The following is a 14,874-nucleotide window of genomic DNA, read 5'->3' as shown; positions in this document are numbered from 1 at the left end:
AGACCCTGGAAACCAATCTTAGTCAAAATGCACCCTACGTTATTCTGTCTTGGAATTCCGGATTCAGCTTCCAGTTCCATCATCAAACCTACGCATACTTACAAAGTTGCTTATCAATAACACAAGAAGAGGTGGCTTAAAATCAACTTCAAATATCCATTAGATCATAATAATAAGAGAGTGTTGAAAATATAACCTCAGAAAAACTAAACAATTCGAATCATAGACCTAAGACTTGAGGCTTCCTTGTCTTTGGTCTGAGTTTCAAACTGACATGTCAGTCATGCATGACTACGGGTAGGTATCTCAGCAAAAGCGTCAAGATATAGTCAAGTTTTACCGATTGTGAAAACTATAATGTTGCAAAAGTAACAAACAATCACTTCTAAATTATTGGCAGTACACGTACCTAAGTAATTGATTAACTCGATAAAACCATTGTCTGCACGTCAAATTCTACTTGGTTACGCGATTTCTGACATTTTACCAACATTTTACAATATCAACTGAATCGCAACAATTACCCTGTGTATTTAATTATTTGGAACTAGTATATAACATAATAAAAAGATGTCGGCTTCACTGGACTCGGCTTTGGATCCTATGGAGGAGATTCGCTTCCGCAAAAAGAATGGACAAATGTGGATTGAGATACAGAAGGAAACGCATTTCAATTTCGACGAATTGGAACGTGCGTAATTAACCTGAATTCAGATAGAATTAATTAATGTATTGCCTCTTTAGAATCTCAGCTGTGAGATATTCGTGAGTCTCATAATAATAAGCTCTTGAATGCCAACCTCATGTACGACATATTTGATTAGCAAGTTATGACGAGGGGTTAAGACCATGCAACAATGCAAAGGCTGCATATGAACGTGTAAAATAAAAATAAAACACTACATTAAAGTCAGCCCATAGCTATTTATACCACACTATTATTATCATCGTAATATTATCCTTTTCTATATAAAGAGCGAAGTTGAGAATAATGACAGGCACACCTTTATTAGTAGTTTAAGAGTAAATAGCAGCCTAAAGTATAAAATATACCTAAACTTGGAATATTCCGTACAAAATACGAAATCAATAGAAAAATATTACTAAATTTTTCGTTATGGCTACGAAACCCTGTTTCGGGCGTGTCCGACACGGTCTCGGCCGGTTTTTTCCACCTTTACTACTTTTTCTTTAAATGTCCTTGTCTGCGTCCCCACACTTATGGCAACCCTGCCTTAGAGTGTTATTTTTTCTTATCCCTATAGGAACTAAGAATGTAACTATTCATGTCAGGAATAGAAATAATAAAATATCTCATACAAGCCTTTAACGTCAAATGCCACTGTAACAAAGCAAGCCGCATCATGTTAATGAAAGGATCACAATGTCCATAAAAAACACCTTTCCCTCCAAAAGCTGTAGGTATTGTAGGGTTTTTTATTGAGCACCACACCGCATGTTTACTGAATAAAATTAACGGCAACATAATGATCTCTTTTGTGTTTCAGAAATAATGGTGATATTTTTTAAAATACAGAAGCGCGACGAAAAGCCAGCTGCATTTGATTTGATATCAAGGTCGGTATTGCACATAAACATAATATTACTTAGACGAACAGACCTTGCTTGACAGCGTGACCGAAAAGTGAGATGGGCCTGTCTGTGTAAATTTGTAAATAAATGTCTGTGTGAGTTTTAGAGTTGCCCTCACTGGTAAATATCAGTTGTCGATAACCACCTGTGGTTATCGACAGTACTTATACTGTATCCCCGGTATCGTACACAGTACAAAAATCAATCTTAAGGGCTGTTGCAGTAAAGTAGGTACTAGAAACTTTATAAACATTTCTAAATTAAAAAAAAATGCCAGCAAATATCTGACACTCCCACTCATGTCACTCGTCGTTAACTTTACACTAGACAGTTAGGTTGGTACCTCTGTTCGTATGTCGAGAGGGTAAATAGTAAGCTGTGAATAAAACACAAACAAGATACGTGCCTACTAGCTTTAATGAACACTTAAGGTATTTTTAGTTAGCGTCCAATTGTTATCTCAATATTAAAAATGACTCGAACGAAACGTATGAAAATTATTTATTGGAAGAATATCGATATAGGTATCGATAAAAAATATTCAAACTCTACGCCGTAAGTGCTCAAGTTCACGGATACAATATATTTTTATTTAACACATAATTATTGGAAATCAAGCCATATTTATGAAAAGACTGTTTACCGCTTCATATTAGCATATTAATAAGTAAATTTGAGAATACATTCAATTAAAATAAGAGCTATGAAAATGGTACTTGTACAATCATATTTACCTGTGAAATGTATGTTTATTTGGGTTAGGCAGTAGGTTGTATCACAACTTAACACAGAACACAACACCATTCTGGAATCCTACCGTTTTATGCAAAAAATCGAAAGGATTGCAGAAATAAACACAAAACAAATACGAAGAAAATTTTGACAGGAGGCTAACGGAGGCTCACTGATTCAAAACGGGTCACGCTGTCATTTTAATTTTATCTCTTTCCCACACATAGCTTATGCCGTTAGGATCGGTTTCTTCACTCGCACCTATTTACGCTAGCAATATTATGTTTATGGTATTGCAACAGTTAATCCATATTCCCGCAGTTCGGTATCACAAAGCAATGCTTATCGTGTTTGATAGTTACAATCTTCAACACATCTGCTGAAGCTGTCTCAATCGATGATTTAATAAATTGTGATTGACGAACATTACTCTACACTATTTGTAGGGTTCCGTAGGCAAATGGCAAAAAACGGAACCCTTATGGATTCGTCATGTCTGTCTGTCCGTCCGTATGTCACAGCCACTTTTTTCCGAAACTATAAGAACTATACTGTTAAAAAAAAATTTTGGAGGTTTCCCCACACTTAGAACTGAAACTCATTTTTTTTTCATCAAACCCATATATGTGGGGTATCTATGGATAGGTCTTCAAAAATGATATTGAGGTTTCTAATATATTTTTTTTCTAAACTTAATAGTCCAAAGTGGTAAAATGTGTGCCCCCCCCCCCCTATAACTTCTAAAATAAGAGAATGATAAAACTAAAAAAAATATATGATGTACATTACCATGCAAACTTCCACCGAAAATTGATTTGAACGAGATCTAGTAAGTAGTTTTTTTTAATACGTCATATAAATCGTAAACCGCATGCTGCTACGGAACCCTTCATGGGCGAGTCCGACTCGCACTTGGCCGCTTTTTTGTGTCTATGACTCGACGCAAAACTACAAGAGCCTGATACCTGATAATCAAAACAATTATCATTTTCGTTAAAATTTCCAAGGTGGATCAAGTTATTGTTTTGAGGCGATGGTATACCGTCAAATAGGGTTACAAATCGTGGGGCAACATTGATGATTAACAAAAATATTACCTAACATTTTTTATAGTTAATAGCTCGGAACACACTGAACGCATCTGTTTGATTCTTTTGCACTAGCAACAATGATAGTTCGGCCATCTTTCCATGCAACGCACACGAAAAAACAATGACGTGCGTCTTTTAAAAAAAAAAACAAAGTGGTGTCTACAAATACTCCAATAAAATGTGTTATGGCTAACTTCTATTTTACAAGAGTGAGTATTGTAATCACAGTTAATTATCATTGCTAGTGTTCTTGCTTGTTTCTTTGGGAATGCAAACATGGTTGGGCTTCTTAGGGCCGGCGGCCATTTTCTTTTCTGTGGCGAAATTCGTGTAACGGGGTTTCTTTGATGAAAGGTGTGAGGCTAAATTGATTAGTTATCAAATTTACCCCATAATCTGTGTGATAAAATCGATCTGTAAATAGTATTGTTATCAAAATAACCCCTAATAAGTCTTTCTATTAAGGTTTAAGATGGTGCGACTTACAAACCTCGTCCAGATAGCCGGACTGCCGGAGGAACTACAAAAACTATTCGCAACAATGAATGCTGTTGATAATTTACGGTGAATTAATGACTGATTACACTAAATAAACGTTTCTAATTATATCGATGTTCTATTTCTACATTAGCTGGTATCCGTAGTATCCGTTGATTGCTTGTAATCAAAACTTCAAATTTAATATTATTAGTAGGATATATTACTAATTTTAAAATATGTATACACGACTTTATGCACTTAACATTAAGGTCGTGTACCTATACATATTTTTGAAACTTTGGCCGTGTCGATATCTTTGCACTTGACTTACGTACGTAATAATTAACAAAATTAGAAATAAAATGGATAGCCTGTAACTAATCTTTACCCCTATAATCAATGACACCCCGTTGAACTTTGAAACCCAATAACTTCAAAAATACTTGGTGGAATAAAATATTTATTTTTGCACTTTTCTGCTATAAGGAGATACTTTTACATGCCGTAAAAAAATAAAGGCCATCAAAGAAAGCCTTTTTTAAGTATAGAGTTGATAGGGCACATTTTATTTTATTATCTCAATACATAAGTTTAGTTTTTCATTACGTTAAAAATAAATTCATACTAAGGCCCACTTGCAGTAAACACATAAATCTCGAGTTAGCGTTAAGCTCAGTTTAGTAGTGTCAAATTGTATGGAACTGTCAAGCTTAAGCCTGGATTAACTACTAAATCTAGATTTATTTTTTCCTGCAAGACGGCCTAAGTTGCTAATATATAGCTTTTTTATATTTTTTGCGTTAAAAACGACAAAGTTATAAGCCTCTAAATTCAAAAATTAATCAATGTAACCTCATTTTACGGTATTTATATTTAGATGACACATGGGTAGTAATTATTTAAATTGGACTAAAATTCAACGAACAATCCAAAAAAAAACGCAGACAGCACGTAATAAATTACACAAAAGCTAAATTTATTTACTTTGACCCTAAACCGATTAACAAGATATTATCAAATTCAGTCTTACGAGCTTATTGTTAATATTTATTTACCATTTTATATAATTTATTAAAATAATCGCAATTTTGATGTAAGTATATAGTTTTGCAAATGATTGGATACGCAGCTGACTATACGTTATGCCTATCCAATTTTCTAACAAACCAATTTTATCAAAACTCTTGTATGAACACTCACTGGATCGGATCAATAACACATTTATCTATAATTTGTGTTTTTTAACTAAATGTTGAATCCCTTTTTTCACCAAAATTCACTTGATTTAAATATTTATTTTTCATTTGAAAAATCTTCGTCAAAATCTGAAGTTATTTCTTGATTGAACCATGTGTATAATCTGTAGTAGCATAGACTAGCGTAGAGACGGTGGAAAATTTGACATTTTAAAAATCGATTAATGCGCGGATGAATAACGATTTTTATTTACTTTCCTTAAAATTAAAAAATAGTTACTGCTTTTATAATTGAATAAACAGTCTTTGGAATTAAATCAAGTATTATAAATAATAAAATAGACAAAAATACATTGATCTATTCAATTAATAAATAATCGATTTACTGAACAGATTAATTATTTTGCAATAGGTTCTAGGTTTTCACATCACTTTATGTCTATGGTCGGGTTAATGCCGTCTTTATTTACGCTTGTCATAAATTGGATCGGAATACAATATAGGTTTATTTCGCATTGAATTTCAACATTCTTATACCTACTCTCTAATCACTTTTCAATAATTCAATGTGAGGTGAGCTTGGCAGCCGTTATACCAAGTGGGCGCAGTTTTATATTTGCGGAATTATTTGAGTTAACATTTCCATGCAGGATATCGTTCATTTCGTTTAATCTGTTGCCTGATTTATTCTGTTTGTAAATAATTGAAACATATTAGTAAATACTGAACTGCAGTTGTAATCAGCTAAATATTTCAGATTTTCAGGGCATGGAAATGTATAAAAGAATTTATTTTTAAATACGTAGGCACATAATTATACTCTTTGCTAAAGGTAATAAATAAAACATGTTTTTGATTCTGTTTGCCACGAGATCCTAAACAAGACACCTACTCTACTCGCGTCAAAACTAGTTTACCTACTTATTTATCCAGTTTGCTGTTATTTTACTAAACATTCGTGAACCTGAGCCTTTTATCATGAGCATAAGACGAGGTCGAGGTCGGAGTCTCCGAAGACTAAAAATATCAAACTAGAAGCTATAATATTTGTACTATAATATTTTCCAAATTTAATAAGTTATTCCGACACAGAATTCTCTCCTAGGTTAAAATCTTATTAAGTAGGTTTGCGTTGTTACAAATTTAAATGGAAAGGTTTAACATCCATGTGCTTGAATGTAATAATTGAATGGCGAATTTGCCCCAGTAACGTTATCCGATGGGGTGGAAGTTGTTTATGATTTATAGTAAGCTCGTGGTCTCTGAAACTTGTGATATCCACTTACAACAACACAACTCGACGCTTACCGTACCTATACATACATACGTCGGCAAGAGTGCTCCTCCTTAATGAATACTTTTATGACGGTCAAAACCACGGACGTGCTATCGAGTTAGACTTAGTAAGTGCATCATTTTTTTTTTGAGAACCAATTGTGTTGTTGCTAAGCAGCTAAGTCTATATACTTTAAGATTCTAGGTCCCTAGTAATATAAGTAGGTAGTGATAAAATATTTCACAAAATATTTCAGGTGAACCAATAAAAACCATAACTAAACTAATAAATAAAAAAACCGGGCAAGCTAAAGGAAAGCTTCTAAAAATATCGCCGAAATGTAAGCACTTGTGCAAGTATTTCGAATACAAAACAATTTGAATTCTCATCCTCTTTGGTTCTGGCTGTTTGCTTCTGAAACCATTGCCCGCAACGCACCGCGCGCGCCTCAAAAAAAATAGCTGCCAGCGCAGTTAATTCGCGGGAAATTCGGTGGACTTCGTATGTTGTGTCATTAAATAATAAGAAGCTCGACTAGTGTGAATAAATTTTAAACTGTATTATAAACCTTGTAAATAGTGTTAAATACTTAGTATGATTTTTTTTAGTGTAAAAAAAATAGGTAAACATAGCGATTAATACAAGGTGGATTTGGCGAGCGCTTTATCAAAGTTGGCTTCATTGAGGTTTGTGGTTCATAAATTGCTTTATTAATTTTGCACAAAAACGAATAAATCACACAATCAGACAGTCACTATATTATATTATCGAAGCTTTTATAAAACATAATTAAAGTCGTAAACTGAAAGGTAAATATTTAAACGACGTGGCTACCAGTTGCTAGGCGACTCGGGCGCCTTAGCAACGGCTAATAACGCCTAGCAACCAAAAACGCTGAAATAAAAACTTTTCATGTATGACGACCCCCCTTAATTTATAACTATTTTATTTTTAGTATTTGATGTTATAGCAGCCACAGTAATACATAATCTGTGAAAATTTCAAGTGTCTAACTTTTACGGCTTCAGAGATAGAGCCCTGTGACAGACGGACAGACAGACAAACAGACAGACAGCGGAGTCTCAGTAATAGGGTCCCGTTGGCACCATTTGGGTACGGAACCCTAAAAACGTAATGCGTGCCTACAAAATTTGAGGATTGCTCTCGATTTCCCTGAGATCCCGTCATCAGATTCTGATTTGGTGACAATGGGACTACCTCGGGAGTAGAACTTTTGAATTCTAAAATTTTAGCTTTCAACAATCATTAAAACGCAAAATCATGTTTTTTCCCGTTTCCAAAAGAATTTCGGGAAATGCTCTCTTAATGCTACCCTACACTCCCCAAGGAACCTACATCCGAATTTCAGCTTTCTACCAGTAAAACAAAAAGTCCCATTTTCCCTTCCCCGTGAGAATTGGGGCAAATTATTTCTTAATGCTTCTCTACACTCCCGAAGAAACCTACATTCCAAATTTCAGTTTTCTACGACCAGTAAAATGATAAATCCTGTTTTTTCCCGTTAACGTCAAAATTTCGAGAAATCCTTTTGTAGTGCTCCCCTACCCTCCCCAAGGAACCTAAATGCCAAATTTGAGTTTTCTACGATCAGTAAAACGAAAAATCGTGTATTTTCCCGTTCCCGTGGGAATTTTGAAAAGTCCTCTCATAACGCTCCTCTACACTCGCCAAGCAAGCTACATGCCGAATTTCAGCTTTCTAGGACAAGTAAATCGAAAAATCCCGTTTTTTCCCCTTTCCCGTGGGAATTTCGGGAAATTATTTCTTAATGGTTGTCTTCACTCCCCAAGCAACCTACATGTCAAATTGCAATGTTTTAATTAATGTAATACCTACTTGTGAATCAAATTTGAAGAGTAGTTATTATAGTTATAGGGTCACTCGGAATCGAATATGTAAATCCCGTTTTTTTCCGTTCCCGTAAGAATTTCCAAAAATCCTTCCTTAGTGGATGCCTACATTGTATAAGGAGGTATCTATGTGCAAAATTTCTAGTCTCTAGGTTCAGTGGTTTGGGCTGTGCGTTGATATTTCAACGATTTATTTTCGATTGACTTTGTCACCACATTACCCCCTTTTAGGGGTTGAATTATCAAAAAGCTGAAACACGTGTTTACTTATTTATTATTAAGGCCATCTTGCAGGAAAAATAAACTAGATTTAGTAGTTAATCCAGGCTTAAGCTTGACAGTTCTATACAATTTGACACTACTAAACTGAGCTTAACGCTAAGTCGAGCTTTATGTGTTTACTGCAAGTGGGCCTAAGAGTACTCCTGTGAAGTTTGGCATAAAATAGTCTAACTAATCTTGTTTCCCCATACTAACATTGGACCCCCATTTCACTCCGTTAGAGGGTGAATTTAGAAAAATCCTTTCTTATTGCACCCCTAGACCTTAAAAGGAACCTACGTGCTAAAAGTGGAATCCCTAGGTCCAGTGGTTTGGGCTGTGCGTTGATAAGTACATCACAGTCAATTTATATATATATATATCTATATGTTAGAAAGTAATCTAAAACAACACCTATTTTTTTTAGCTGCTCAAATACTAGACTACTCTCTAACATAAATAAAAATAAAACAAATCGGAGCCTGGCAGTTGGGTACCTTTCCTTGTTAGGTAGCTCTGGGAATAGGTATAGGCGGTAACAAATATCGGTTTTAATTTCGACTAGAAAAGTATTCATTCTTCACTTATAGCACGCCTTATCTACTACTGGTATCCTGTATGTCTGTGCTCATAACCTTTGGATATCCAACGTCTACGTTCATATGATATCAGGGACAAGTATTTCATATAAGAGAAGAAATATACTTACGTGGACCGCTGCGATGCGACGGAAAGGCTCTGAAAAGTATTTATGGTGGCCAGTCTTGTAACTTACAAAATAATAAAGGCAATATACTTACCGAAAAATATTTGGGACCTATACTATACGAATAACGTAAAGAAATATTAAGTAGCTGATACCTGCGTAATACTTCTTTATTTTAATACTTTTACGATTAGTTTTTATAATTATAATAATATACAAATATTCTTTACTAGCCGTCGCCTCCGTCTTCGCATCGCGGCTTCGTCTGCGAAGAACTACAGTAGTTTTCCGGGAAAAAAGTGGCCTGATGTATAAATCCAGGTTATGAATTATGATTTATGAAAATTCATCCAAATCTTTGTAGTCGTTTTTGTGTGATGGAGAAACAAACATCCAAATATCCAACATTAGCATTTCTTATGTCAATAAGATTGAACGGAGTACGTACAGCTTACTAAAAATAAAAACAAAATAATCGAAACACCTGATCGGATTGCAAAAAAAAGTAAATAAAAACTAAAAAGGAAAAACGAGTATACTTAGTAGGTAAGAACTCTGATAGATAAACTTAAACTTCAACAGTTGGGACCCATTCATATTTAGTGTAACCAGATCAAAAAAATATACCCAGTAATAGCAACCACTAGCCTCATGGTTAGAGTCATTGAAAATTAGTCTATCCGGTCGTTGAAATGATAAGTGCAGCCCGCGGTACGTATGTGTAGTGGTGATCGTTAGTAAGCAGAGTTACGAAATAAGGTATCGCAGGAGACTGAGCGACGTGCGGGGCGGGACGGGGCTGGCAAGCACTAGCCCTAATTGGCGTGCACCACTATCAAATGCGCAGAATACGCGCGCTAGGGGCTGTTCCAACTCGAATTTATTTAATCTTTTCACGTAGATGTGGTTGTTTTCAGAGCTCATTTCCGTGACGTCCTGCATACGGGGCTGGGAATGACAGATGCATACATGATGGAGCGGGTTATGGTGGCACTAGACCGCGGCACGTCACCCTACGTTACCATGGCAACCTTCGCTAAAGCCATGTCGCTGTATCTGCGAGGCGATCTGGAGGAACGCATCACTTACGCATTTACGGTACAGTCAAGGGCAAAGATATCGACACGGCCAAAGTTGCAAAAACATGTATACACTGCCTTAATGTTAAGTGCATAAAGTCGTGTATACATATTTTTGCAACTTTGGCCGTGTCGATATCTTTGCCCTTGACTGTACCTGCAAAAAAACCGTTAATAAGTTTATACCTATGTGTTTATTCGCATTGAAACGTAGCGCTTTTTAATTCTTCACTAGCGTAAAACTTTAAATCTGTCAGTCGAATTGTCATTCCGGGTTTTTACTAAATAAATTGCCGTGGCAATTCGTTATAATTATGATGAACACTTGGGCAAAATTTCATTTATCTATATCTACATATAGATATAGGTTAAGATTTTGGAATTTAGTATGGATCCCGTGAGAATACCGCAATAAAAAGTAGCCTATGTTTAATTTAATTCCACATTTTTATAATATTAGTATTAAGATTAACAGGGTTTAACGTTGATCGTTAAATAAATAAATATCATGGGACACTTGACACCAATTGACCTAGTCCCAAACTAAGCAAAGCTTGTACTATGGACACTAGGCAACGGATAAACATACTTATATAGATAAATACATACTTAAATACATATTAAACATCCAAGACCCAAGAATTATTCATACAAAATATCTGCACCGGCCGGGATTCGAACCCGGGACCTCAAGCTTCGTAGTCAGGTTCTCTAACCACTTAGCCATCCGGTCGTTAAAGGGCTTTAAGTCAAATTTATCTCCTGTTCCACTACCAGGTTATTCCTTAGGATAGGACGTCTTACTCTATCTAACTTTTAGTAGCATCGCAACACATATTGCAAACCCACCATCGTGAACACTGTGACCAAATATGTGTTGCATAGTGCACACGTGGTCATTTATTTGAATTATTAGTGACCCGTTTGCGGGGCACGGGGTTGTGAAGCTAGTTTATCGTGACAACTAAGGACAGCCAGTAATCAAAATCATCATACTTACGATATTTTAAGTTGTTATTATAGTTATCTAGCCACCCAAGAAAACACTTTATAGTTACCCTACCAGTGGAGAAAAAAAGAAAAAAAAAACCAATCGAATCTTGAATTTAAAGCCCCATGGTTAGAGACATCCTGTATAGTAAATAACCTTTTTTTTAAGTGTATTAATAATGAGTAGTTAAATACCTATAGTTAAGATAATCTACGTACAAATTGTTATTGTAACAGTTTTTAATGATTCACCGTTATTTATATTAAATATATTTGATGCGGGATGTAGATAGTGATTACATTTTTGATAGCAGTATGCCCGTGGTTATCATTTGATCATGCTGCAACTGCATCGATAAATCGGGAGCTTATATACCTACTATAGGTACAGGACGATTCACAAAAGCTGGCACGAATGGATTGAATGAGTGAATGACAGTATCTGTGTGTTACCTATTTGAATACACTTCACACACAAGTATGGAAATGTCATGCATCTGTCATTACAATAAAAATGTTTAAGTGACATTACTTTTGTTCAATCCATTCGTGCCAGCTCTTGTGAATCGATCTGTAATTGTGTTGTAGACATTGTCGAATATTTTTTTAAGCCCTAAGTTTTGTTGTTATTGTTTACAGCACCTATGTTATTGTAGGTAAGTACCTAACCAATAAATAAAGGAACTATAGCATATCTATTATATTTGCAGTGCTACGACTTACTGGGTGAAGGTTATTTGCGGAGAGAGACTATGTACCAACTCATGAAAAAAAGTATATCTAAGGCATCACGTGATGACGATGTCGAAGAAGCTGTCAAGGTAGGCACTTTAACTTTAATTTTTCTTTATTATTTTCTCTAAATTTAAACAGCGCTATATCAAATCGGAACATTAACTTTTTTTCCCTTATGTACACATAATAGGTTAAAGAATACAGATAGTATTTATTAAAAGGGGGTTAAATTAGACGTTGAACAATTGTAAAACAGAACAAACTTTTCTTTTGCCAGTCGAATTAATAGTCTTACAAGAGGCCCGCTAGCGCCTCCCTAGCGACCGTGTAAGAAATCTTTTCATTCGCTGAATCTAAGCAAAGTTGTATCGCCTGTAACGTAAACTCGCTCACCGAGTCAAGCGTTAGAATTGTGTGTCTTTTTCTATAGATGGCGTTAGCTTTACATTGTGGTGTATTGGTTAAACAACACAAAAGCCGTCAAGCGAAAGACGTGCTGTACAAGTACATACTAGTTCAAGTTATTTCATTAGGAATCGCGAACTGACACATTATGTTAAGTATAATGTTTTTGCTATTATCTTAGAGTACTGTACCTAATGAAAGTGGCTTGGTAATTCACAGAAAATGGCGACATTTAAACTACCTAGTAAAAAATTGTTGACATTGAGTTTAATCCTCAAATGTTTATTCATGATTGGTCGTATTATTGTTACTAGCTAGACATGTATACGTATTATACCCTTAGTCGTCTAACGTTTAAATGTGTTTTTACGTAAAAAAGGACTGTAAAAATAAGAATATCAAATGAGGGAATGACAAAAATACCATTTATCGACTTAAACTAACATCAAAACCTAATAATGTGTTTTTTTTCAGTCTTACCTAATAATTATCTTTCATTATCAATAAATTAAATTCATGTACCTTCTTGCCTCGTTTCGTGGGTGTAATGAAAATAAAAAATAAAATTATGTATATATCCTTTTGAAATAATGCTCTAAAACTGGGGGTAAAAGGATTTCCTAACGCGTCCAAGCACAATTTGCCAATTATAAAAACCGGCCAAGAGCGTGTCGTACACGCCCCGGATAGGGTTCCGTAGCCATTACGAAAAAATCAAATAATATTTTTCTAAGGATTTCGTACTGTTTACTGAATCTTCCAAGTTTAGGTATATTTTATACCATAGGCTACTATTTACTCTTAAACTACTAATAATTCTCAAGCAATCTTAGCCGCTATAATTTTCCTTGTAAATTTGATATTTACTACCATTCTAAATTTTTTCAAATTTTTCCACCCAACAGTTTAGATTTTAATTTAGTCAGCACATATATTTATCTTATATGTATGTCTATCCGTTCTCTAGCACCCATAGTACAAGCTTTGCTTATTTTGGGGCTAGGTCAATTGGTGTAATTAGTCCCAAGGTATTATTATTATTAATTATGTATAGGAATTCGTGGACATAATGCTGAAGCGGATGGACTTAGATCTGGACGGGGTAATCAACTTCAACGACTTTCACAAGGCTGTGGTGAACACGCCGCCGCTTCTCGAGAGCCTCGGCTACTGTTTGCCGGAGAGGCCCGCCGTCTACTCTTTTCTTGCGACCTGGTGCCCCACCTGGGGGAAAATGTGAACGCGATCTTCGTCTACACTCTGAAGACTTGTCAATTCCCATGCTGCTAGTAACAGACTATTGTCCTAATAAGTCTTATTAGTCTGTCAGTTATATAACTGACAAAAGAAAAAATATTATAAAAATAAATTTTCTTTTGTCGATAAAAGAAAAAAATTTGGAGATAAATACATTTTGTTATTTTTGATATCCGTTAACTTTAAGGGGCAATTTGCAGGTCAAATGAAGTTAATTTCTTTAGTCAAAGTCAAGGTCAAAGTCTGGCCTAACTCTTACTGTTTAAAAGACAATCAAGAGTACTACACATACAATATTATTAAATTTAATTAAAATCAAATAAATATCAAGAGTTAAGATAATTAATTATTAGCAGTAAAATGCTTAAAGGTCCTAAATTTATGACGTTTTTTCAAAGTTTATAACAAACCCGTTTATAATTCACACATATTTAGCAAAATAAAGTTAAACATGTGAACTTTGTGCTGTTTCTCTTATGTGTCACGTCAGTGTCACTTGTCAAGTATGTTTATTTTACAATTTAACTATTAACAGTGACTGTGAAGCTATTATAAGCATGAAAAAAAAAATTTTATTCTCGTATTTTTATTTTATTTTTATTTACCTATTCGAAAAAAAATACTATTAGGTAGTTTATATCAAGGAACTGAGCCGTCTGCTGAAGTTAACGATTATAAAAAAACACTGTGTATAACCAGTTAAACTTCCCGTCCACACTCGCAAACTTTATAGCACTTCATCTTTATAATTTTTTGTTTGATTGACAAAAGAAAAAATCGTGTCCAATATTTTCTAATTCCTAATTTATTTGACGGACTAAACTGTATAATATTTTTCTTACCTAGACAACTATCCCCATAATGGTCTTAGAAACTATTTGAATGTCTGATGCCAAACCTAGTGAGATACATCCAATACCTAAAATTACCACTTAACATGATGTCCTTATGTTAATAACAAATTAAAGATTTTGAAGTCAATAAAGGTGCTATAGTCGAAATAACATATTGAAAAATCCTTTCCAAAAAGGTATTTTGCGGAATATTTGATATTTCACATATATTTGTGTACTACAAATACTTTTAGCGATTCAGCAGGGCTACTACAAAACTCGAAGTTCGTGGCGTATCGTCCCTCTCGCTCTCGTATTAAATAGTACAAGTGTCAGAGGGACCGAACGACACGAACTTCGAGTTTCGTT

General features: G+C 34.8%; 1 protein-coding gene across 1 annotated transcript; it reads left to right on the top strand.

Moving 5' to 3' along the window:
• Positions 1 to 269: 269 nt before the first annotated feature.
• On the top strand, positions 270 to 14,227 carry LOC141439678 (calaxin-like). Its single transcript, XM_074104024.1, has 5 exons — positions 270 to 691; positions 1,509 to 1,578; positions 10,124 to 10,304; positions 11,986 to 12,096; positions 13,470 to 14,227. The coding sequence occupies exons 1-5, from the start codon at positions 571 to 573 to the stop codon at positions 13,653 to 13,655; spliced, it is 669 nt and encodes a 222-aa protein (XP_073960125.1). The 5' UTR covers positions 270 to 570; the 3' UTR covers positions 13,656 to 14,227.
• The last annotated feature ends 647 nt before the right edge of the window (positions 14,228 to 14,874 follow it).

The sequence above is a fragment of the Choristoneura fumiferana genome, chromosome Z (assembly GCF_025370935.1).
Source record: "Choristoneura fumiferana chromosome Z, NRCan_CFum_1, whole genome shotgun sequence".
NCBI lineage: Eukaryota > Metazoa > Arthropoda > Insecta > Lepidoptera > Tortricidae > Choristoneura > Choristoneura fumiferana.
The sequence above is the reverse complement of the archived record's forward strand: the minus strand, read 5'-3'. Positions and strand labels throughout refer to the sequence as shown.